This window comes from Lissotriton vulgaris, chromosome 5, assembly GCF_964263255.1.
Source record: "Lissotriton vulgaris chromosome 5, aLisVul1.2, whole genome shotgun sequence".
NCBI lineage: Eukaryota > Metazoa > Chordata > Amphibia > Caudata > Salamandridae > Lissotriton > Lissotriton vulgaris.
Window position 1 is genome coordinate 352,343,049 of NC_141693.1, and position 25,076 is coordinate 352,368,124.

At 45.2% G+C, this 25,076-nt stretch overlaps 1 protein-coding gene across 4 annotated transcripts in view; it reads right to left on the bottom strand.

Annotated features, from left to right (window-relative positions):
• KIF17 (kinesin family member 17) overlaps positions 1 to 15,782 on the bottom strand; it is a 520,936-nt gene extending 505,154 nt beyond the window's left edge. For 3 of the 4 annotated variants that reach the window (XM_086921625.1, XM_086921627.1, XM_086921626.1), the window contains exon 1: positions 13,910 to 15,725. In XM_086921625.1, the coding sequence (XP_086777751.1) occupies positions 13,910 to 14,134 (225 nt within the window). In that variant the 5' untranslated portion in view covers positions 14,135 to 15,725. Of the gene's footprint in view, positions 1 to 13,909 lie in introns of all 4 variants that reach the window. The other variant, XM_086921624.1, reaches the window with a different exon arrangement.
• Positions 15,783 to 25,076: the final 9,294 nt, after the last annotated feature.

Consider the following 25,076-nt stretch of genomic DNA (forward strand, 5'->3'; position numbering starts at 1 on the left):
AGAAATTGACCTACCCCCCCAGGAAGACTTAACTCCTTCTTTCTCTCCGGGCCGAGCAAGTAACCTACCATGTAATCCACCTGGTTATAGCCCAACACCCGGAGTTCTGCCTGGTCCTAACCTTACACCCGCTGCCTTATCCCTTTTGGAAACAACGCTGCAAGGGCCCGCAGTTCCATCACCTGAAACCGAACCAGAGAAAACTGGGGGGCTTGGATTAAAACCTACAGCCGAAACCCTAAAAGTCCTCTCCTGGAATGTGGCGGGTATTGTTAATAAATTACACACAAATGACTGGGATTCTTTAGTAGGCAGTAGTGATATTTGTCTTTTCCAAGAGACATGGGCCAGGGAACCTCTGTGTAGAGCAGGGTACGCAGTTTTTGAAATTAAAGCCAGGTGGAGTGGTAAAGGGAGGCCCTCAGGTGGTTTGGCGGTTTGGGTAGCTAGCCACATTGGGTGTAATGCAGAGAATGTACCGACGTTCTCACAAGACATACAGTGTGTTCTACTAAAGTGGCCTAATGTGTTAAATCTGGCAATCATTAATGTTTACTCTCGCCCAGTCAGTGTGGCCATGGAGTCACCCACACTAGAAAATCTTTCGTCATTCCTGGGCCAACTCCCCACTGATTGTAAGATAGTGATGGGCGGAGATTTCAACTGCCACTTTGAATCACTGGAAGGTTTAAGGGAGGGTGCTCTTACCGCTGAAGATGACTTTTGGGGTGTACCGCCATGTCAATCTCCCCACCCTAAATCTTGGTCCCCTCTCGCAGTGCAAATTATGTCTCTAACACTAAATTTTGCGCTAAGGGCTTGTAATGGACGTACCCCGTCTGACATCCCTTCATCGTGTACCTTCAATAGGAAGGACCATGAATCGAGGTTGGACTATATTTTTGTGAATATTGGTCTGTGGTCCAAGGTTCAAGATTTTAGGGTAATTGTAAGAACAGATAGCGACCATAACGCACTTTTATTAGATATGGTGCATCCTGCACGTGCGGTTGGGTCATTACCCGACAATCCCAGTGACGATTCTGGGAATCTGATTCTTAGCTCTAAAAGACGTAGGGTAAAATGGAGGAAATTGGTTAATTCAGAAGAGAGTATAACTAAAATCTATGAATTAGCACTCCCTAAGCTAAGTGAACTGGACGTTCTAAGTAATCAGCCCAGACCACCAAACTACAATGAGAAAGTAGCCCAGATCCATGTAGACCTAGTGGGAGATCTTGGTGAGGTTTTTTATCCAGTGGTAGTCCCACAGAAGAAAAAGACCCGAACTTCAAACGGGTACAATTCTTCCTGTAGAAAGATCAAGACAGAGCTAAAAGCCACAATAAAAGAAGGTTCTGATAAGGGTAAGGTCGCTGAGCTTAGGCGGAAAAATAGGCAGCCATGGTAGAGGCAAGGTTGGAATGGGATTGGAATAGATGGCAGGATCTCTCCGTAGCGCTAGAAGCGAGGGACTCCAGAAAATGTTGGTCTTTGGTAAACACAGGCACAGGAGAACCAAAGGCTGCAGTGGAGCGAAACATTGCATCTTCCGTCTGGGAAGACCACTTTGGCAAATTGTACAAAGATACCTCTGAATTTGCCAATGATGTGGACCCGGATGTTATATCCAATCCCGTAGCTGGATTAGAATTTACCCTCGGTGAGGTGGTTAGTGCAATAGAGAGATTGGCGAAGGGGAAGGCCCCGGGTTTAGACAGATTGCCTGGTGACCTCTTTAGACACCATCCAGAGATATGGGGCCCGTACTTCCTCATTTTGTTCAATTCCATCGCAGGAGGTATGGAGATACCAAGTACTTGGCTCGGGGCGGAGATAGTGCCCATTTTTAAAAAGGGCTCTCCTCTTCTCCCAGTCAACTACAGGCCGATCAGCCTCATAGATGTTCCCCAAAAACTATTTTCCCGCCTTCTCTTGGACCAGCTTCTGGATTGGATGGAGGAAAACGAAATTCTGAGTCCCCTCCAGGCTGGCTTCAGGAAAAACACGTCCACCATGGATCAGATTTTCCGCCTCGTTCTCCTCTACTGGAAAACTGTGAGGATCGAGGGGGGGAGGCTGTACATGGTGTTCGTGGACCTGAGGTCAGCCTTTGAACAGGTCCCCCGCAAGAAATTGTCGGAGGTCCTAAAGGAGCTGGGTGTTCCTACCCATTTACTACACGCTATAGTTAGGCTCCACACCAGTAACTTTGCACAGGTTAGGTGTGGGAGGGATGGAGCGTTGTCATCCAGGTTCCCAGTCCTTAGAGGGGTAAGACAGGGTTGCGTTTTGGCGCCAACCCGGTTTTGCCTCTACGTTAACAGTGTCATATCCCATCTCGACAGTGTTAGGGACAACGACGCTCCCTTTTTGGCAGGCAGGAGGGTACCGGCTATAATGATCCCCGATGATACCCTCCTGCTTTCCAAATCACCGATGGGGATCTAGCGGATCCTAGATGGTTTTGGTCTTTTCTGCAGACAACATGGTCTTGAGATCAATACAGAAAAGACCAAATTCATGATATTCAACCCCTCCCCTAAAACCAGACCTAACCCATCCCTGGGCTCAGCAAGACTGGAAAGGGTAAAAACCTTCCAGTATTTGGGTGTAACCCTACATGAAAACCTATCCTGGGAGCCCCAAATAGCAAGATCCCGGCTTAATCTTTGTCAATTGTCTGGTGCAATTTTGAAGGTTGCAAATACTTCTACTTTTAAACCCATTAGCCCGGCAATAGAAATGTATAAAACTCAAGCTAAAGCGGCCGCTTCTTATGGTAGTGAGCTATGGGGGTACAAAACAGGGACAGAACTTCTCAGTGTAGAAAATAATTTCCTTAGACGTCTCCTAGCCCTCCCCCGTGGCACACCCTTTCTTCCCTTGAGACTAGATGTGGGTCTTCCCTCTATAGCTGAGGAGTTGGAATTAAAGAGAAGGTATGGGTCACGCACTCCTCAGTGTGAGAAATTTAGTAATTTGGGGTGTGCTTCAGAGATATCACCCCCTGACAAGAAGGTGTGGGAATCAATGAATGGTTGGTGGCACCTAGGATAGATGCCAACTCTCTGCGCACAACCTCTAGTGAAACAAACAAGTTTCTTTAGTCAATTCTTCCAAATGTCATCAAAAAATTAAACCAAGTTCATCATCATATTCTCCATGTTTAATTCCACATGAGTTTCTCTTCAGAATTAATGAAATTCCATATCATAGGTAAATCCAAATTCACAGTGTATGAATAGGCATCATTTCCCAATGCATTTCGGATACTAGATCCTTCATCAGGGGAATCCTAGAACATAATGAAACAAACTAAGTATGATCCACAGAGGCAAATAAGTATCTACATGAATTACCACTATTATGAGTGTCTACTCTAAATAAAGTGCGCAAGATATGAGACAACTCGAATGCCCCCGAAAAGAACGTGTTAGCCCGTGATTGATTAAAGAAACAAAGCAATAGGGTGAAAGGAAAATGCCAAATGATGTGGGGTGAGTTAAACGCTAAGTAAAAGTGACATCTCGCATGATTATACGTGCTCAGTACGAACAAAAGTAAGGTCCGTTATCTCCCCAAATTTTATCATCAATCAAACACAGAGTCCAGCGTTTGGCGTGGTCTAAACAAACTTACAGTTAGATAGGAGCAAGAACACGCGTCCTGCTGACTGCGCCCTTCGCCATCGGATTGGGAACCAAACGTTCCGTGTGGGCGGAAGTAAAATGAGAGTAGCGAGAAAAAATGAAAGAAGGACTATGAGCGTGGCGGCCATATTAGAGTGGATAATGATAGGTAGAAGTGTAATGCCCAGCCAAAGTGTAAAAAGTAAGAGATGTAAAGCGAATAGAATCTAAACGTGATTAAACACTCATTGCAAACCAAAATATTAGTAAACCAACATATTAACAAAATTCAAAATGTTCAATGGTAGAATGCATGATAAATAACGTGTCAGTTAAAGTAGTTGCTCTACAGATAACATTGAAATTCCATCCGATCATTGAGACCAGATGGTTTCATCGATTGAAGAAATTTAATCCAGTGATTTTCACGCTGCAGTAAAAAGTTATTGTTGTCTCTGTCATCTCGCTTATTAACCACTTCTACAGCAGCGAACCTGAGCTGACTGATGTTGTGTCTGCTGTCTTTGAAATGTAGTGCCAGGTTCGACTTGATGTTAGCTGTTCTTATATTACTCTTGTGTTCATTTATTCTCACTTTCAATTTGCGTGTGGTTTTACCGGTGTACATCAACCCACACGGGCATTTGATAATGTATATAACATTTTCAGTGTCACAAGTAGCATTCAATTTTAATTTCACATCTGTGCCCTTCATGGGATGTTTTATCAGAGGGCCTTTGATCATATTGTTGCAGTTCTGACAGTTCAGACAAGGTTGATTTCCTTTGTAGTTAACAATGGATGTGGATTTTGGATTTTTTATGAGCTCCTTCAGATTGTTTCCTCTTTTATAGGCGAATAAAGGTTGTTCACAGAAGATCCCATTAAAATCCTGTTCTCGACTGATGATTGGCCAGTGTTTTAAGATTTGCAGTTTTGTAAGCCCTGGAGGCTTCAGAGTATTTAGATACGACAACAGGTCTTCTCTTTTCATTTTTTTGTGGTGTTACTAATGCATCTTCCCGTTTGATCCTGTCGCAACGTTCTTTGGCATAGGCCAAGATAGTCTGAGGATATCCCCTTTTGGCAAAACGTGTCAACATATTGGAAGCTTGTTCCTCGTATTTGATGGTATCAGATGTAATCCGTTTGACACGGAGAAGTTGTGAAAATGGGAGGTGATTTTTGAGTGATTTTTGGTGATAGGAATTGTAGTGGAGGGTATTGTTCTTGTCTGTATGTTTTCTGTAGAGATCAGTCTCCAAATGATCCAGAACCCTTGTCACCCGCACATCGAGAAATGTGATGGTGTTTTGATCGATTTCATAGGTAAATTGTATTCGGTCATTGATGTGATTCAAATCTGCTACTGCTTTGTCCAAAGATTCATGGTCTCCTCTCCATAACACGAAAATGTCATCTATATATCGCAAGAATGCCATGGCATGTGTGATCCAAGGTGTCTGATTCAAGATATGATTCTCCTCAAAATAAATCATGAATGCGTTAGCATAGACAGGAGCAGCACAATTGCCCATGGAAGTCCCGGACAACTGTGCATAGCATTGGTCATCCCAAGAGAAATAACTCTGGTAAAGAGTGAAATGCATCAATTGCATCAAAAAGATTTGAAAGCCATTAGAAAGATCAGAGTGTAGTAAAATGTTTTCCACTGCTTCCATACCAAGATCGTGAGGGATGCTCGTGTATAGGGATTTAACGTCAATAGAACACAGCCAGATGGTATCGTCTTCATCAAATCGGATGTCATTTATCTTCTGTAAGAAGTGTGTGGTGTCCCTTATGTAGGTCCGAGATTGCTGGATTAGTGGCTGAAGATATCGATCAATGAATTTGCCAGTATTCTCATGGATGCTGCCACGTGTAGACACGATGGGTCTAAACGGGGGTTGAGTGATGTTTTTATGAACCTTCGGCAGCATATACATGCTTGGGGTACTGGAGTTGACAGGAGTTAGAAATTTCTTGGTTTTTGTATCTATGGTTCCATTTTCCTCAGCCATAGTATGGATGTTGATCAAAACTTCTCCATATTGTCTAGTAGGGTTGAAGTGGATGAGACCATATGTGTTCATGTCTGACAGATGTTGACGAACTTGTTCATTGTAGAATGTGGTGTCCATTAGGACTAACGCACCCCCCTTGTCAGCGGTTTGATATGTGATATCTTTCCTGTTGGCCAGATTGTTAAGTAGTGAATATTCCTTTTTGGTTAAATTTGTATGTTTGGTTCTTTTGGTAAAGTTGATGCAGCTGATGTCATTCTTGACCAAACTTTCAAAAATGTCAAATGATTTATGACTGATTGGTGCCATGAAAGTACTTTTGGCTCGTAATCCTCTTAATTGGTCCTCATGATTTGTATCTTGTGGAGGTAAGACATTTTCAAAGAAATGTCTTAGGCGTAAATTGCGCATGAATTTAAATAGACTAACCTCAAGCTCTAGCTCATTGGTGTGGCTGGTAGGGATAAATGAGGTACCTTTCTGCAGTACATTTACTTCCTGGTCAGATAGAGTGTATGAGGATATGTTGATTACTAGGTTGTCTTCTTCTTCGGTTGGAGTTGGAATTAAAGCCTTTAAGATTCTGGCACAGGCTTTGGACCACTAGCGAGCTTGCTCACTACAGGCAAGATCTCATTCATGTAATGAACTTGAACAAGTGCGACAGAATTCCCTGGTTGGTCTTCATTAAGAAAGAACTGTATCGCCTGAGACTCCAGGAGTTATGGGATGTTCCTGAACAAGGCTGCCAAAGGGTCTCCAGCAAAAGACTGGTGGAAATACACAAGGAAAAAAGTTTATCTACTCAGGTATCTGCACCCAATAACGGCACTTTAACAGATCGATTTTTGGATTACAAAAATTCTTACCAATTTGAAGGTTTTATGGACATCATATTTCCCATTTTAGCACGAAAACTGTTCATCCAATGGAGGTTGGGCACCCTGCCTATTAAAACTTTTACTTGCAAATGGACAAAGAGTGATGATAAAATCTGTCCGGGGTGCGCTAATCATGATGAGGAGGAAATTCATGTCCTGTTCTTCTGCCCAGCCTACAATAGACCAAGGAAATATTGGCTTGTGCCATTATATAGGAACTTGGGCATAAGGAGCCATCTGTACTCCTTTGCAGTTGCCAAATACATACTGGCCATGTGGCAGATAAGGAATAAACTTCTAAAAGACTGAACATTGATATGAACTGTAATGTACTCCCTCCCATGAACAGATTTCTAAAGAATTTAACTTTTAAGTAATTTTTTTATATAAGGGAATGTTTCTTTTTAATGTAGAAATGTTTTTATTGTATCTTTTATGGTCTAAATGACCGAAATAAATAAATTTTGGATTGGATTGGATTGTATTGACCTTTTACCTTGTTAAAGTGCTGCATAAATGTTGTGTGGTTTTCCCCGAAAACTAGCCTCATTAATTATGCATAAGGATTCTCAGATTCACAGGATTACCATCTTCCTTAAAATAACTATGTATAAGGGTCATCCCTTACATCATCCTCGGCCGACATGAAACAGCAAGGTAGAACCCCTTGAGGGTACCTTTTGGGTATATATACACCATATCTTTGCCAGAGCAGGCACCGGAGAAAGGCTTCCATGCGGACACACTGTGGCGAGACACTGAGGTTCCTGCACGCGTACACTCCAGCTCGCACTGGTCTGACATCGTTTGCGGGGTGTCCTACTCGAGCCCAAGACAGTCTCTCCCTTCAGGTAATGGGGTTGGCTTCAGCCTAGGGGTATTCTTGGCTCTACACCTACATACATGCTAGGTACACTTAGGTACATCTAGTTAGGGCTGTATCATAGGAGTACGCCTTTTTATTGTCATGTATTTATATCCTTGTATATATTCATTGTTTTAGCACTAGGGTAGAAATGTACCATCCATTTACTCTGCAGGTGTTTAATATCGATTATATATGTTTCTGTATTGTAGTTGTTTCATCAGCACACCTATTTTACGCTAGAATGACGCTGGTTCAATAAATGTTTATTGAAAACGTCCCCACCGTTTATTTTGTGCATCTCTGAGACTAAGTGAGCACGAACGACTAAGCAAAAAGTACTGCACTGTTTCCACAATCCCTGATGGGACAAAGTTGTCATGCTCGATAGTTGTCATGAACTATTCTCTCCTTGGTAAGTGGAGTTTACAGTGGCACTGTGAGCTAGCTAAGTATACAGGCAAACATATCTGGTGGGGGTGTCTGGAATCAGTCTGGACACCAATCCCACATTCTAAGTTGTCTTAACGTGCAGATCCAATATAGGTTTATAGGAACTGTACGACAATAGCAGAGCCTGAGAATGAGCAGTGCTCCACTCACATTTATGACCCAGGTTGGTCACATTGCTTCAGAACTGAAGCACTGAGGTATTTAACTAGTAAATAAAAGCATTCTCAACTCAACATTGGAGCATGAAAACAAAATGATGTTTCTGAATGCTTCTAGATTAGGGATAATGAAGAGTTAACTTAATGATTGAGTTAACTCTTCAATTTATGTTCTGCATTTACAATCAGCAGGCATCTTGCTCCCAGTGGGTGGTAGACACAGTGCCATATTTGTACCTAAAAAATACAATGATTTTCTTTTAAATGTGAATAAAATGTTTCCATGAAACATTGCCTTCATGTTTTTCTCTACTTTAAATTAAGCCAATTAAATCCTAATGTTTTATGAAGCATGTTTCTTCACTTTAAATTCCTCACATTTAAACAAATGACTATTTTCCTGTTATAAATATGGCTCCATGTGTACAGGCCACTGGGAGTAATATGCCTGCTGTGTGTAAAGGCACTTTGACATGGGAGAAATGAAAATGATGCGTTTTATGTAATGCATATAAACATTAAGTTACCTCTTCAGTTGAATTTTCTCCCATTTCAAAGTGTGGCATTTTCACACAGTGGGCATCTTGCTCCCAGTGGTTGGTAAGCACGCTGCCATATTTATAACTGAAAAATACAGCTGTTTTTTTAATGGGAGAAATTTAAAGTGCAGAAAATGTTTCCACCAAGTGTCAAAATATGTTCTCTATTATGAAGATTTTAGCAAAACAAATTTTTGCACTTTCAATTTTTCCTATTTAAAAAAACAAAAATTGTTGTATGTAAGTGTTGTACATGTAACAGGGCCTCATATGGTGAAAGGTATGTGCTGTGCCACAAGTCCATACGGCACAGGCTCTCAGTCACCCATACACAAATATCCTATTCTTTCAAACACATGTTTATACATCCCCACAGACCACGCACTCACTGCCGCACATAGCAGCCCTATAATCGTAACCCTAGTCACTGTATTTTGTTCAAACCATAGTATCGGGCTCCATGGGCTTTAGGTTTAAAGTCAATGAAGCTGGCCAAGGGTGTGTCTGGTAACAATGCGCAAGTTACTTGGCTTTCAATAACTCACAACGATCTTCCCTGGTCAGAAGTAGATCTCATTACAGAAAAGGTTGGAGACCCCTAATCTATATGCTTCCAGCATCTCAGAGTAAGGTGTGTTCAGACAGTAATGTGTACAAATGTTGGTTTATACTCTAAAACCTCTAAAGACAAATTGACCATGGCAGCTCCACTCGCTCCGTCACCGCCGCTGAGCCCCAGCCTGGGTGTTTGAGGCTACTGTTTGCCAGCCTGCCTCATAGCAGTATTTGTATTTGTTGACCTCTGAGTGCATTGTTTTTCTCTTTTTCCCATGTTGTGCTCTCTGCTCATTCACTGTACCTGCTGCACCTCTCTCTCACCTCACCGCTCCCCTCTCCTTGATTCCCGCCGCTGCTGACCCACAGCCCCCCTCCCCCTACCCTCGCCTGTTTCCCGTCTCCCAGTTGAGAGTCCCTCCCCTCCCCTACATAATGCAGACTGCTGCGGGGGAGAGCTTGTAAGCCCTTGACCTCGGTCACAGGCCTGTACTCTTCCCGGCAACTCCACTCGCTCCGTCCCCACCGCTGAGCTGTTGTATAGCATTTTAGGACCCTAGTGTAATTTTCCCGATGCATGCCCTTATAAAGGTATAAATCACCTTGTCCTTATATAGGCATAGAAATCATAACCTTATTTAGACATAGCCCATGCAGTCCAAATACAGGCATGGATACTTCCACTAGTTCCGAAAAGCCACAACGATTTCTTGGATAACTCAGCTTCAGCAGTTAGAGACTTTCCCTTGCTTGAATATTGATTTGTCCAAGAACTCATGCAGTTTTCAAAGAACTGCGACTCTTTGATGACGTTATTATGTCCACCTTTACGTCAAACTCAGCACCTTCAAGGTATAAATATGCCCACACTTGCCCTAGCAAACACACAGTGGTTTGGAGCAGTTCGACTATCTACTTGCCTGACAAATCTCGCTACAGCAAGTGCCAGAGGAAGCCGACCCTCCAGCTGGCGCACTGAGAGAGACACTGTCTTTTCTCTTGCCGAGAAATCAAGCTCCGGTGTTTCCAAGCTCCCCTCGCGGGGTGTTGAGAAATCGAGTCCCGAGACAAAGAGATATCAGACCTCCTTCATTCTAAACCAAGGTACGGAGCCGATTTGACTCTAAGAGAAATCTTGGATAGATTCTTGGCAAAAGAATACTAAACTTATGCTACACCACACTTACTCCTTCCCTCGTACTAAACTTAGGTTAGGTACATTGGGGTAGGCGTATTTTAGAAGCACCAGTTGAGTACTTTTAGTCTTGATTTATGGATGTATTTTATGTCTTAGAGACCATACCATGCTTTTACAGTATTATTTGATAATACTCTTCTTGCTGTATGCATTATACTTTACAGCCAGTATTACGATTGTAGTAGTTCATTTCTTCTGCATGAGAAAGAAGACTGTTCAATAAATACTTTTATTGAAAACGCCCATCTCTCTATTTCTCTGCACCTCTGGTGAAACGAAGCATGCACGGATGACTCTGTGAAATATCTATCTATTGTTTCCACGACTCTGAAGATTCGTTTTATTTTGGAGAAATAAAGTTGTCATGTTTATGCAGTTGTCAGCAACTTATCCCTTCTTGTTTATTTGAGAAAGTTTCTAGTGACCTCTGAGCTAGCTGGCACTCACAATTAAGTCTAATATATTCGATAGAGACCTAGTTGACCTAAGTCCTACATCACATCTATAGGATATATTATTCCAATGCGCAGAGCCTATTGGGAATATAGGAACTACACTACAGAGCCCCGAGCCTGCGTGTTCGAGGCTGCTGTTTGCCCGCCTGCCGCATCACGGTATTTGTATTTGTTGTCCTCTGAGTGTAATGTTTTTCTCTTTTTCCCATTTTGTGCATTTGTTGTCCCGTTCACTGTGTTTTCTCTCTGCTCATTACTCATTTCTGCTCATTCACTGTACCCTCTTCCCCTCTCTCTCCCCTTGCCGTTCCCCTCTCCTTGATTCCCGCCGCTGCTATTCCCCCGCCCCACCCCCTGCCCTTGCCTGTTTCCTGCCTCCCAGCTGAGCGACCCTCCCCTCCCCTACATAATACATACCGCTGGCGCGCCTAAGGCAAGCCCATCCGTGACCCGACCGCGGCCAGTGCCAGGAACCCTGGTTCCCCACCGATATGACGCCGCCACCCTCCTCGCTCTCAACACCGGAAGACACCCAAACTGCCAGAACGTCAGCCACAGGCTCACAGGACGCCCGCGCCACCGATGCCCTGATGTGCATCCTCTTCAACGTGCGCTCCTCCACAGACACGCCGTAGATATCTGGGACCTGATCGACACCCTTGTGCCTGACGTCGCCTTCTTCATGGAAACCTGATCAACGCCACCTCCGGTCCTGACATCGCCACCGCAATCCCCGACAGTTACAAGAGCTGGAGGAAGGACCACCCACCCCGCCCAGGAGGAGGACTCGCTATCGCACACAAGGCCCCCCTCCGACTCTCCACCTCCAGCACGAGTGACCCCACTCCAGCACCTCCACTTCCAGATCCAGACCTCCCCGAGGACCACTCTACGCGGCACCCTTGCCTACAGACTCCCGGGACCCCGCTGCCTGGCCACTACAGCTATCACTGACCTCGTCAAACCCCATTCCATCACCTCCACGGACTTCATCCTACTCGGAGACCTGAATTTCCACCTCGACAATTACAGTGACCCCGACTCTACCGCCCTGGACCGACCACCACTGCGTATATTTCACCTTCAACACCACCACCGTACCCAAATTGGCCACCCGCCCGCCACGATGGAACTGGAGCAAAATCACAGAGGAACACCTCAACTCCACCTTCCTCCTTGGCCCCCTTATCACCACCAACGAAGCCAACACCGCAGCCAAAGAACTTCACCGATGTATCTCCAGATGCACCCACAAGATCGCCACCCTGCCAAACAACGCCCCCTGAAGTCCGCCTGGTTCACCACCAAAGTCCAAGTCGCCAGGCGCACCTACAGACACCTTGAGAAAAAATGGCGAAGCCGGAAAACCACAAAAGACTTAAACAACTTCAGGAGCTCCGTGAAGGAATATCACCAGCTAATAAGGAACACCAAATGGTCCTTCATCAAGAACAAAATCGACACCAACGCAGCCAACTCCAAAGAACTCTTCAATGTCATACGGCAATTCACCAAGCCCCCAGCGAGGCCACAGACTTCACACCTTCCCAGGAACTCTTCAACAAGCTCAGCTCCTACTTCCATCAGAAGATCAAGGCCCTCTATGACCATTTCAGCGACCAGATGCCGCTCACAACCCTCTCCCCATCTGGCGACCTCCAGCCGACCATCCCCACCTGGACTCCCGCCACAATGGAACTCATCACCACGACCATGATGAAAACCAGGTCCGGAGCCCCCACGGAACCCTGCCCACCGCACATCTCCCAGAGGGCCGCCATCGCCCCCGAACTAGGACTGACCATCAACGCCTCCCTCCTCGCCGCCACTGACGACATCCACATGCAGCCCTCATCCTACTAGACCTCTCCACGGCCTTCGACACCGTCTCACACCACATCCTCGCAGCCAGACTGCACGACGCCGGGATACAAGGTACCGCCCTCAACTGGATCCGATCCTTCCTCTCTGGCAGAACCCAGAGGATCAGATTCCCCCCTTTCATCTCCAAACCTACAGAGATCAATTGTGGAGTACCACAGGGATCATTGCTCAGCCCCACGCTCTTCATCATCTGCATGGCCCCCCTTGCCGCTATTGTCCGAAAGCATGGGCTCAACATAGTCTCTTACGCTAATGACACCCAGCTCATCCTCTCCCTCACGAAGGATCCCAAAGAAACCAAGCCCAGCTTCCAGAAAGGAATCAAGGATGTCGCGGCCTGGATGAAGGACAGCTGCCTAAAGCTAAACACAGAGAAAACAGAGGTCCTCATCCTGGGACCCTCGACCTCCACCTGGGACGACACATGGTGGCCCTCGGGAGTCCTCCCACCCCGACAGACCATGTTCAGAACCACAGCATCATCCTTGACTCCTCCCTCACCATGACCCGCCAGATCAACGCTATCGCCTCCACCAGCTTCAACTGCCTCTGCATCCTTCAAATGGATCCCCCCCCCCCGCCCGAACACAGAAAAACCGTCACCCACTCACTCATAACCAGCAGACTGGACTATGGAAACGCCCTCTACGCCGGTGTCAACAGGACCCTCCTACACAAGCTCCAAACCATCCAGAATGCCGCGGCCAGCCTCATCCTCAGGACCCCCCCGGCACGAACACATGACTCAACACCTTAGAGCCGGAGCTGCCCCCGCTCCTTGAGACTCTCACGGGTGAGTAGTGCACTCTCTAAACCACCTGATTGATTGATTGACCATGGAGACCAAAGAATTGTAGAAGTTATCTCAACCAAAACATTCATTATTAGAGGCTACAAAGGTTGTCAAGGGAATCACTATTAAAACCCTACTACTGCCCTTGAGCACTTGCCATATACACAGCAGGCTTCAATCAGGTCAGAGGGGAGACCCAAAGCCAAGCAAACTGTACCCCAGCACACTGTCTCAGCGTAAAGAGACTGAGAAGCCACAATGTTGACTCTTTTCTGCACCACCAATGCAATAGGAGTTAAATCATATTCCATAAGCCCCACATTTCTGCACATACAAGACAAATAAAGCATAACAGTTGTTTTAAATTTTGCACTGTTTTTAGGAAAGACAAGCAATAGAAAGTGATCTCTTGGTTTTGGCATCTCAGGTGAATGTGGGGGGGGAGTAAAAGAGGGAGAATTTGACTCACCTCCACCAGCGGGTATGCAATCTCATTATAGATCTGCTCTGTACATTGATTCATGAAGTATGCGCCATCAAATGTGAACTGCTTCGGGGGTTCGTCTGCTCCATCTGGCTTCTGGAGAAAGCACTGGCCTCTGCTACTATCAATGGTCACCACCTCTTTGCATTTGAGGTCCTTCTCCCTGTCGTTCATAGGCCGGCAACGGACAACCACCTTGACCGATTCCATGATTACAGGATTAATTTAAACACAGACTTTTAGATCTACTCACTTCAGGCACTATAAAAAAACTGTTTTTTCTGGTGTGAGACTTTCAAGTTAATCTTGCCTGGTAAGGTCAAATCTTCCCACTAGACATGAAGGTAGAAGTTATTTTTATGGTTATGCCAGATCTCAGTTTTGTTGTCTCTTGTCTGTGGAGAATTGCTGTACATATTCCGAGACTTGTTAAGGTGCTATACTGAAAATAGAAGCTGACCTCTTTCCTCGCTATTGGGTCAGAAAGATGTGAGTTAGCCACCTTAAGTTTCCAATCTTCTAAAATAAGCCCCGATAATTTGAATTCTTGGCATATCCCACGTCGAGGCTTCGCCCTCAGCAATATTTCCCTACTAAGGTGGAGTCCCCATCTTATTATCGGCAGCAGAGGACAGAGAATCATCACCCATCCTAGGCCTTTCTCATGGAACAACGAATCCCTCTCAAGGCATAGCTAAATCCAAATATCCTGCTCTCCTTGAAGTATTCACCTCCCGAGGATACATTGCTAACGTCTGCTCAGCCACTCATATAACAAAGAGGGTGGTATGCTCGCTCTCAATCCATCAGCCTGCTCCTTATGGATTCCGTCTTCCTTTAAAAATAGGGTTCTCTCCTCTTGAAGATGCCTCACTTTAGATCTCTTATGTGTTCAGTCCGAAATGCTTCAGCAATAGTAGAATGGTTCACCCATCTCGTATCCCTTATTCTGCTCTACTGTCTCTTACGACCACTCTTTTCTTCCCTGGTCACTATTTCCATTATTTCTGTCTCATAATTCCAAACTGAATGTGTAGCCGATTTCGATTCACTGTATCAGTTTTCCTTTCCCAAAGTTTCAGTCACTTGTCTCTTGTGTAGGTTTTACTATGTATGCTTTCCTGCAGTCGCACGGCAGCTTTCTACCAACCACCTACACAGAACACTATCCCGTGCAGAGTCAGTTCCCCGCATCCTCTTCACTATCTGTCCTGTATTCTTATTTCGTTTCCCTGTAGTGTGTTTCCTTTGACATAACGCCTCTTCGGTCACTTGTCTCTTTTTCCTGCAGTCTTTCTTCCTTTTGTTTCGCCCTCGCCACGAGTTCACCTGTCTCTTTGCTGTCCAGAGGGTTCGCTTTTCTTGCTCCCTTCTCTCTCTTAGTGCCACTTCTCCTCATCAGCACCCCCTATTCCTTTATGCATAATATTTTCCCTGCTACCTACTCTCCCCTTTTATTCTATCGTCTGCCTGTCTCTTCAGTAATGTTTTTCTCCTCTATCGATCTCTCTTCACAGTTCCACTCTTGTTCTTTCCTCTGGTATGTCGCCTGCTACCGCTTGTCTTCCATCTCGTCTCACCTGTCTTCACCGTTGCCCTCCACTATTATATCCCACGGCCCTATTCTCGTCCTCTTTACGCAGCTAGTCTCTGTAGTTTATCGGCTCCCCAGTACAAAATACGTCTAGATTTCCTGCGCTTCTTTTCCCCGCTGTTTTGTATTTCGTGTCTGCCTGTCTCTCACCACCATACCAGCCTCTGCTCTCCGCCTTTCCTTGCTCTCTCAGACCCGGCTTTCCCCGCAGTCTCTCGCCCCCCCTGGCACCCCTCCCCCAGCGTTGCCCGTTTCCTAGCAACCGCACTTTGCCACCCCCGCCCTCCTATTGACGTCAAAGCCACGCTGGGAGGCGGCTCCAAACTTCTGTCACTTTGCCTTGCTGTCCGTCGCGTGGGACACCAATAGCAACGCCTACTAGGTATGACGCACGAGGAGGCTGGTCCAATCACAGCATCGAAATTAGGCGGGAGAACCAGGCTCCGACAACGACAGAAAGAACGGACAATCAGGCAGGATGGTCCGTCCATTTTGGAAGGGAGCAATAGGTAACTAACGCTGGAGAAAGCGTCAATTCGTTTCTAGGATTGCTAGTCAACTTTTAAAGCCAAATATACAGCGATCTTTTGTGTTACTCCTTTCATTAAAGAATATAATATTTCAATGAAATAAACGTTATCATTGGAGAAAGTAATTAAGGTAAAGCCTTTTATATTATTTGAGAGGTTTTACATAGCGCTGGCTGGGCTCGTACGTATCAGAGCACTTTGCAAGAGTGTTGCTTGTCACAGAGAAGACAGTTGTTCAGTAGAATTAAAATATAGGCTTCAGGATAAAACAGAAAAACATTCCACATAAGTAAAAAAAAAGTGTTGATTGTTACACACACACAACCATGCAACAAGGATATTGCGCTGCGTAACTAAATACTCAGAAGGTCCCAAATGTGAGACCTATTGGCTATGCCAATGCTTGTTATTCCTGACGTCTAGGTCTGTATCATATTGAAACACATGCTGGCCTTATTCACAGTTGCTGTGTTAGGCACAGGGTTCTCAGGATGCTCCAGATGAGCAGTAAAACATATTTTCAGATTGACGTTTTGTTTAACTAATTGATTGGTAGATGCTTGCAGCAGAATCAGTTGACAACCAAAACAAAACTGGCAATTTGCCGTAGCCACATATAAGAATAGGGACACTATTTTCTTTAAAAATTTGTAAGACCCTGGGATGTGTAAAGTTTTGCATATAGTATATTTCTGACACTTTATTTCCTACTTCTAACAAAAAAAGTTGTAGTTAAATAATTGACTGAAGGCCCTGTGCAGTTGTGTCAATTAATCGTAGACAAGTTCAGCGGGTTAATGGGCCTGCTGCACAGACTTCAGAATATCTTGCGGAGAAAAGGTAAATACTATAGGTCAAAAATATGTCACAAATAACACTGTGCCATAATTGTAACATCAAAGGGGCTGATTACAAGATCAGCACAGTTGCGTCCGCTCATCGCTGCCACAGCTGTACCAATCCCGCGCAAAGACTGCCCGCCGTATTACGAGCTGAACTTGTGTACGGCGGATGATCCTTTGCCTTTCCCATGGTGCTGCCTGTTAAACAAATGCAAAAACAACAATTGATGGACAGAATGCAGAACAATGTAATACATTCACCCCAGTACAGAGATCTGGGCCTAAATACATCGTTTTTTTGCACTCCACACCACCCCAGTTGAGACATGGCCATATGCAAATCAGCCTTGACCTTGTGCCTCATGGGAACAGTCCAGCCCGAACTGCCAAGCCATGTCTTTCCTGGACCGGAATCAAGCATCCTAGGACCGGTTTCTGGCTATCAGCCGTCTTCAGCCAGGATAGCTTGACTCCAGTGGTGTGGAGAGCATGTGACTCACGTCTGAGCATACCCATCCCACTCGGGGTGACAAATGCAAAAACAACAATTGATGGACAGAATGCAGAACAATGTCATACATACACCCCAATATAGAGATCTGGGCCTAAATCCATCGTTTTTTTGCACTCCACACCACCCAGTTCAGACATGGCCATATGCAAATCAGCCTTGACCCTGTGCCTCATGGAAACAGTCCAGCCCGAACTGCCAAGCCAAGTCATTCCTGGACCGGAATCAAGCATCTTAGGACCGGTTTCTGGCTATCAGCCGTCTTCAGCCAGGATAGCTTGACTCCAGTGGTGTGGAGAGCATGGGACTCACGTCTGAGCATTCCCATCCCACTCGGGGTGACACATGCAAAAACAACAATTGATGGACAGAATGCAGAACAATGTCATACATTCACCCCAGTATAGAGATCTGGGCCTAAATCCATCGTTTTTTTGCACTCCAAGGCTGATTTGCATATGGCCATGTCTGAACTGGGGTGGTGTGGAGTGCAAAAAAATGATGGATTTAGGCCCAGATCTCTGTACTGGGGTGAATGTATGACATTGTTCTGCATTCTGTCCAGTGGCATCACTAGGGTTGGTGTCACCCGGTGCGGGTAACTCATGGTGTCACCCCCTCACACTTGTATCCTGGGAGCCTGATAGCTCAGAATAACTAATTCATTTCCCCTCCACCGTCTTTACAAAACCAACTTGAAAGTGCCCTCTTATCTATCTTATTTTTTGCACTGCGTGGTTTGAGTAAAAAAAAAAGAAAGTTATATTTAATAAAAAAGCAGTGCCACAATTATGCTGTCTGGTGGAATACATGTATTTGCTCCAAAAAATACATGTCTGTGTGGAAAGAGTAAATGCACAGATATGGTCTTTCAGTTTACCATAGATGTTTTTCCAAAAACACCCACATAAAACTGACGCCTCGTGACAAGAAGTTTCACCCCATATGCTATAAGTTCTTGCTTCTTCACCTACCTGAAACGGATAGATTATGTCTCTCTGAAAGTCCTTAACCCAGACCCAGGCCGTTTCCTCACCTTAAGTTGTGGCTGCTTTGTTACCACTCTTGAGAAGTATTGCTTTGATTGGGGTGGAGTGGTTGACGTGTGTCAGTAGTTCAAGTGATGGTTTTTCTCAACAATGTGTTGTACAGCAATGGGGTAAAAATGGCATATGCCTACTGGAAAATCCAAGGCTGAAGGGCAAGGTAAGGCTAATTTAAGGGTCTGCTAATATTGAGAGCAAGATTAAAGGAAAGAGTTAAGGTTAACAGAGAGGCGTTAGGATAAATGGATGAGTTATGGTTAATGGGATAGATAAATCTCAGGCTGAGAGTTAAAACTAACAGCAAGAGTTAAAGATGGCAATGAATAGAGTTAAGTCTAATATGAAGAGTTAAAACAAATGAGCAAATTTAAGCCAACACTGGCATGAAATCACTACGATTTATCTAAGAATGAAGATAAGGTCAGTGAACAGGGAGCGAGAAAGCTAATCACACAAGAACTTTGGTCAACAAGGGTGAGGAGGACGTCAAGAGTTGAGTTTAATGGTAGAGTTAATTTAACTGGAATGTTCAAGTTAACTTGCAGAGATGGAGCAAACTAGGATAGTTAAGGCTACAATGGATAGTTAAAATTATCAGTTTGAATTAAGGCTAGTTCTGAGAGTTATATTTATCAGTGAGAATTAAAACCAGCATGATAGAGCAATGTTAAATGAACGTTCAGACTAATGAAAGGAGATACAACTATTGTATCAAATTATGACTAAAAAAAAGAAAGCTAATGGGGCAAGTTAATGATAATGGGGGGGCTAAGGCTAATGCTCAGAATTATGGCTGATGGGGGAGATGGTGAGAGGGGAATGTCCGCTGCATCGCTTTGTAGTATGTGCACACCTGCCCTGATTTACTCATGACATGTACCAAGTCTGCGGATGCTTTTTAGTTGCATCTCAGCACCTATGGCCATCAAGCATGAGCACTAACGGTCTCAGTGTAACGAAATAAGGCAGAAAGAAAGGTCCTGGTGTCTGGAGGAGTTATTTACAGCCAACGTCTCAGATCCAGAATTGGTGCTCATGACAGCCAGTTTCACTGCCAGTTTAGGGAACATAACCTGAAGAGTGAGGAATCCTCCTGGAAGCATCGAAGATCTCCCACAGGAAAGGAATGTGCCCTTGCTTCTGGGAAGAGAAGCACTCGATAGGCCTCTGCAGAAGGAAAACTGGCTGAAGGGGATCCCAACCCAGCTGCCTGGAAGAGATAAAGCTTCCATATTCCCCATGGCATTCTCTACCTCTGTGCACTGCTGGGAGGGGCGCCTGACTGCTCTACATCTGTGAACGCAACATGTGACTCTCCACCCCCCTCCCCCCCGCCCCAGCGTCCCGAAAGTGCTGACCAGTCAGGTCAGGTCAGTGTAGAAGGCAGAGACACCACCTCTGAGGGGGCCACCGCCATGCGCCGCCTCTCTGCCTGGGTTAGTTCAGTTTTAGTTTTCCGATTATCAGTGCAAGTACAGAATTAAAAGATCCAACCAGGACAATATACATGCACATATAGGTGTATACATTACATATTTTTGTACATGATGCATTTCATCCCAGTCTTGCTGTTAAGCTCGAACGCTGTATTGGCTGTAAAAGTTTAAAAATGCATTCAGATTTCCACAGTAGGAGGTTCAATAGACTGAGCTATGTGGTTATCTGGTGGCTAAGTGTGTCAGCTAGTATGTAAGCACAGTGGTGCGGGGGTCAGCTGCAGAAGTCTGTTTTGCAGTAGCACACAGTTTCCAGTACTAATAAACTAGCTCAGGTGCTCAATGTGCCTGCTGCAGTGCAGAGCACCACGTATCATCTCCAGGTCATAGATCCAAACCATAGAACTTTGGTCTGTAGGTTCATTCCTTTAATATTGTGTTCCAGATGGAACCTACAGGAAATGTTTCCAGTCCTCATCAGAGGGTTATGCAGCCTATACAAAGACCTGGGACTATTGTGCATGGTAACATTTACGTGCATACAGCGCTAACCGAAGCTTTCATTCTTTTGAGGGTAAGAAGCCGAGTACTATTGAATTAGGTAGTAAACAATACTACAGTATTTAATGCTTACAATTAAACGCAAAAAAGCAGTTGTATCCTCTGTGTATGGGCAATATTAGTATAATTAATAACCTAGCACTACAGTGTAGTTATTATGTTAGGGTGTTACCTGACTGTCTTCAGGTCAGCACTTACACAGAGGACTCAAGGGCATCGGTTTATGACCGATTTATATACCTACCGCCAAGTGCAAGCGAGTGCTTTACCCACCACTAATCACAAGCATTCAAAATGCAATAGGTCTCGCCTTTTAATAAGTTAAATCCATTTGCTTTGCTATACAATATCATTAGCAAAGCAGATGGCTTTAACTTAGTCAAAGGCGCGACCTATTGCATTTTCAATGCTTGTTTATTTTTGACAGGACCCGTAGTTTAAGTTTCCATGGAAAATGATATTATATTTCTTGATGAAAATCAGAGATATGCTTCAGTGTTTCACCGTTCAAGTGTCAAGATCACAGCTAGACCAAAAACTTAACCTTAGAATATATAAATGTATACTCTGATTTTATGTACTTTTAGTTGTGGCTGAATCCAATTCATTGGCTTTTATTTCACACCGAGGGAGTAACCAGAAAGGGAAAACAACTCCCACTTTGAACCAAAGCATTGATGGCACCACGCAAGCAAAGTACGTGAGATTAACCCTCCCTAGAAGAGTTTGCTGTGACCCTTTCATTCAAGCATCTATCCATTCAAGTTTTCACCCTTCAATCTACCTGCTGATACCCACTGGTTCGCCTTTACTTCTGTCATTCATTCATTCATTCATGCATCCATCATTCAATCCTTCTCCGCCCATAAGTAGGCAACCATTATCTATGCATGCATCCATCCATACTTCTGTCCACCTGTACATCCATCCTTTGACTTACTTCAAATAAAGTCTTTCATCCATCCATAAATTGATCCATTTGTCCATTCATCCATCCACTCAGATTTCCATTTACTTTGCCATCCTTTCATCCATCCATCCATCGTCCTATTCATTCACTATCCATTTCCTTAACCATCCCCCTACTCATCCATCCACCCACCCTACCTTTCTTTCACTGTTCCTTACCTTCTCCTTTCTTTCACTTTAACCTTCATCATCCTTCGCTTTTCCATCTCATCTTTCATTCTTCCTTATAGTTTTTAAGTATGAGCTTTTGTCTGTTGCAGAGAGAAAAGGTCCATAACCCCATTGGAGAAGCAAAGGGGGGAGAGAGGAGCAGTTTTGGGGGCAGTGGCCTCCCCCGCTGCCCTTACCCGCGGCCGTTGCGAGGTGGCAAGCTCCAATCTCCTCCAGCATCCCCCCCTTACATGCGGCCGCCGCGGGCGGCAATCGCAGAGCCCGCCATGGGCGGTACAAGGTCTAACTATGCCACTGCATACCCCCACCCCCGCATCCCCAGAGATGTCTCTGTTTCACATTTTTATTTATTTTATTTATAAAGTTTTGTATAGCGTGAACTTGATCCCGAAGGATATCAGAGCGCTTTACAATTTGAGGCAAAGGTAACAAATAAAGCTTCCTAAAAGAACAGCACATATTTATTTTGTCATCTATTATTTCCATTCCAACCAGGATAATGGTGCTGTGTTCTGAGTCACTGTGACAGATCTCTGAGGAGCCCTTTATCTTTTAATATGATTTAAGAGGGAAGGGATTATGTGCATTTTAAAAGGGTCCATCAACCAAAATGTGTTATGTTTTATTCTGCAGTCCATTGGGACTTCACCTACTGCCTCTACACCCCACCACCCTGCTCATCCTGCTGCAGGAAAATGTATGTGTTGCCCCCTTGGAGCTGCATGCAGTGATCTGTCTTAAGACTGAGCGCCTCTGTTGGTTCAACAGGAAGAGGGTTTTGAGGCCGGACAACACCTCCTGGAGTCCACCCCCTTCTTTCTGTCTCAAAAGTTGCCACGTGGCTCCATGTCAAAGATAGCACTGCCAGCCAGTCCAGCTTTTCATCCATCCACATGTTACATCCTAGAACTTGGAGTTTCACTTTCTCTACAAGTCCCTGTTGGCTAGAAGGCCTGGACTGCCTGAAGGTGCCACAGATAAGGTGGAGACGTGATGTTTTCCAATAATAGACTCTGTTTACCACTCACCATGTGCAGTGCTGCCAATCAGATGTCTGAATGAACTCTCACACTTATATGTTTGTGAAGCACAGTTTGTGTGCTTTGCTTTAAAAAACACAAAGGCCATCTTGTCATCTTTTGAATGTGTTTGCTATTGTCACTGTTCTGGCTAGTGTTAAGTGTCAAGTGTCAATCAGAGCAGTAAATCACAGTATGTGTCTCCTGTTCCCACCGTTAGTACTCTTCACTGTAAATGTTGTCGTACATGGCTCAGTTACAGATTATTATCAGCAAACGACATACTTCACCTGAACACAATGACACCCATCTGCTCATGAAGACCCCAAGAATCTCAACAGCAATGACACTAAAGACCGCCTCTCGCACACATATATCAACAGATTCATCAGCGGTGGCTCTGTCTCAATGGAGTGAAAAGCCTCATGGCCTCAGGATCATCCACCGCTTTAACAGTGTTGTTTGACTGGCCCCCTGCTGTGTGATTCCTGCAGCCCCCTCAGGCACGGTCAAAATATAGGAGTAAAATTCCACCCTGTTTGGCTTTCACCAGGAAAGCAACAATGTGAACCTCGCATGCCTGCGAGGCAAACTACAACGTCTGCAGACGCATCCTTGAACGTGCCCTAGTCCTCGCAGTGGCCAATGCCATCTCTCGCATAGACTACTACAGCGGCGTCTACATACGGATGCAAGGCTATGCAAACTCCAGAGAGAACAAGTACAGACGTTCCAGACTGCATTAGCATGAGCTACAGATTAATGTCTGCATTAATCACAAATAGCGCTTGAAATGGAAATATAAAAGTGTCGATGCTCAGCAGTTTTCCTACCTCTTTTCTACTTAGTGCTGATACTCTCTGTTAATACTGTTGCACCTGTGCTGGTACTCTCCCATTCATATTAAAGGAGTGCTGGTACTCGGTCCTTGACAGCACCTGACTGACCGCTTCAATCCCTGCCTTCAAAATCCATCCCTGGCGCACGACCGCCATGACGCGTCAGAGGAGCACAGTGCGCGGGGGCTGTCCCAGGGCCGTCATTGGTAACTCTAAAGATTGACGGCCCTGGGACCCACAAACTGGGTACGCCGCCATCTTCACATCACGTAGGTGGTACGTGCATGCGTTGCGACGTGCACTGCACTGATTGCAGTTTTTTCATTTGTAAGCAGGTGCGTGCGCTGCGCACCGTGCTCTTGCACTATAATACAGCAGCAGAGGTGAGGCTGCACAGTGCACTGCAGTGCAGCCAGCGTAACCAGATTGGTGTCACCCCATGATGGGGTGACACCCGGTGCGGTCCGCACCCCCCGCACCCCCCTAGTGACGCCACTGATTCTGTCCATCAATTGTTGTTTTTGCATTTGTCACAATGAGTGGGATGGGTATGCTCAGACGTGAGTCCCATGCTCTCCACACCACTGGAGTCAAGCTATCGTGGCTGAAGACGGCTGATAGCCAGAAACCGGTCCTAGGATGCTTGATTCCGGACCTGGAAAGACATGGCTTGGCAGTTCGGGCTGGACTGTTCCCATGAGGCACAGGGTCAAGGCTGATTTGCATATGGCCATGTCTGAACTGGGGTGGTGTGGAGTGCAAAAAACGATGGATTTAGGCCCAGATCTCTGTACTGGGGTGAATGTATGACATTGTTCTGCATTCTCTCCATCAATTTTTGTTTTTGCATTTGTCACCCCGAGTGGGATGGATATGCTCAGACGTGAGTCCCATGCTCTCCACACCACTGGAGTCAAGCTATCCTGGCTGAAGATGGCTGATAGCCAGAAAACGGTCCTAGGATGCTTGATTCCGGTCCAGGAAAGGCATGGCTTGGCAGTTCGGGCTGGACTGTTCCCATGAGGCACAGGGTCAAGGCTGATTTGCATATGGCCATGTCTGAACTGGGGTGGTGTGGAGTGCAAAAAAACGATGCATTTAGGCCCAGATCTCTGTACTGGGGTGAATGTATGACATTGTTCTGCATTCTGTCTATCAACTGTGGTTTTGCATTTGTCACCCGAGTAAAGCTATCCTGGCTGAAGACGGCTGATAGCCAGAAACCGGTCTAAGGATGCTTGATTCCGGTCCATGAAAGACTTGGCTTGGCAAATCGGGCTGGACTGTTCCCATGAGGCACAGGGTCAAGGCTGATTTGCATATGGCCATGTCTGAACTGGGGTGGTGTGGAGTGCAAAACAACAATGGATTTAGGCCCAGATCTCTGTACTGGGATGAATGAATGACATTGTTCTGCATTCTGTCCATCAACTGTGGTTTTTGCCTGTTAAACAGGCACCTCAATGGGAACTACAAAAAAGTTCCAGCACTGCATGGATGGTGACGTACTTGCCCTGCTGGAACTGGGGAGGAATACAGACAGGAGAGCACATGTTGTGCCCCCATGAATGTATCCTCGATCAATGGTGAGGGAGGAAGGAATTCGTGATCCGTTCAATTCCCTTGTATAAACA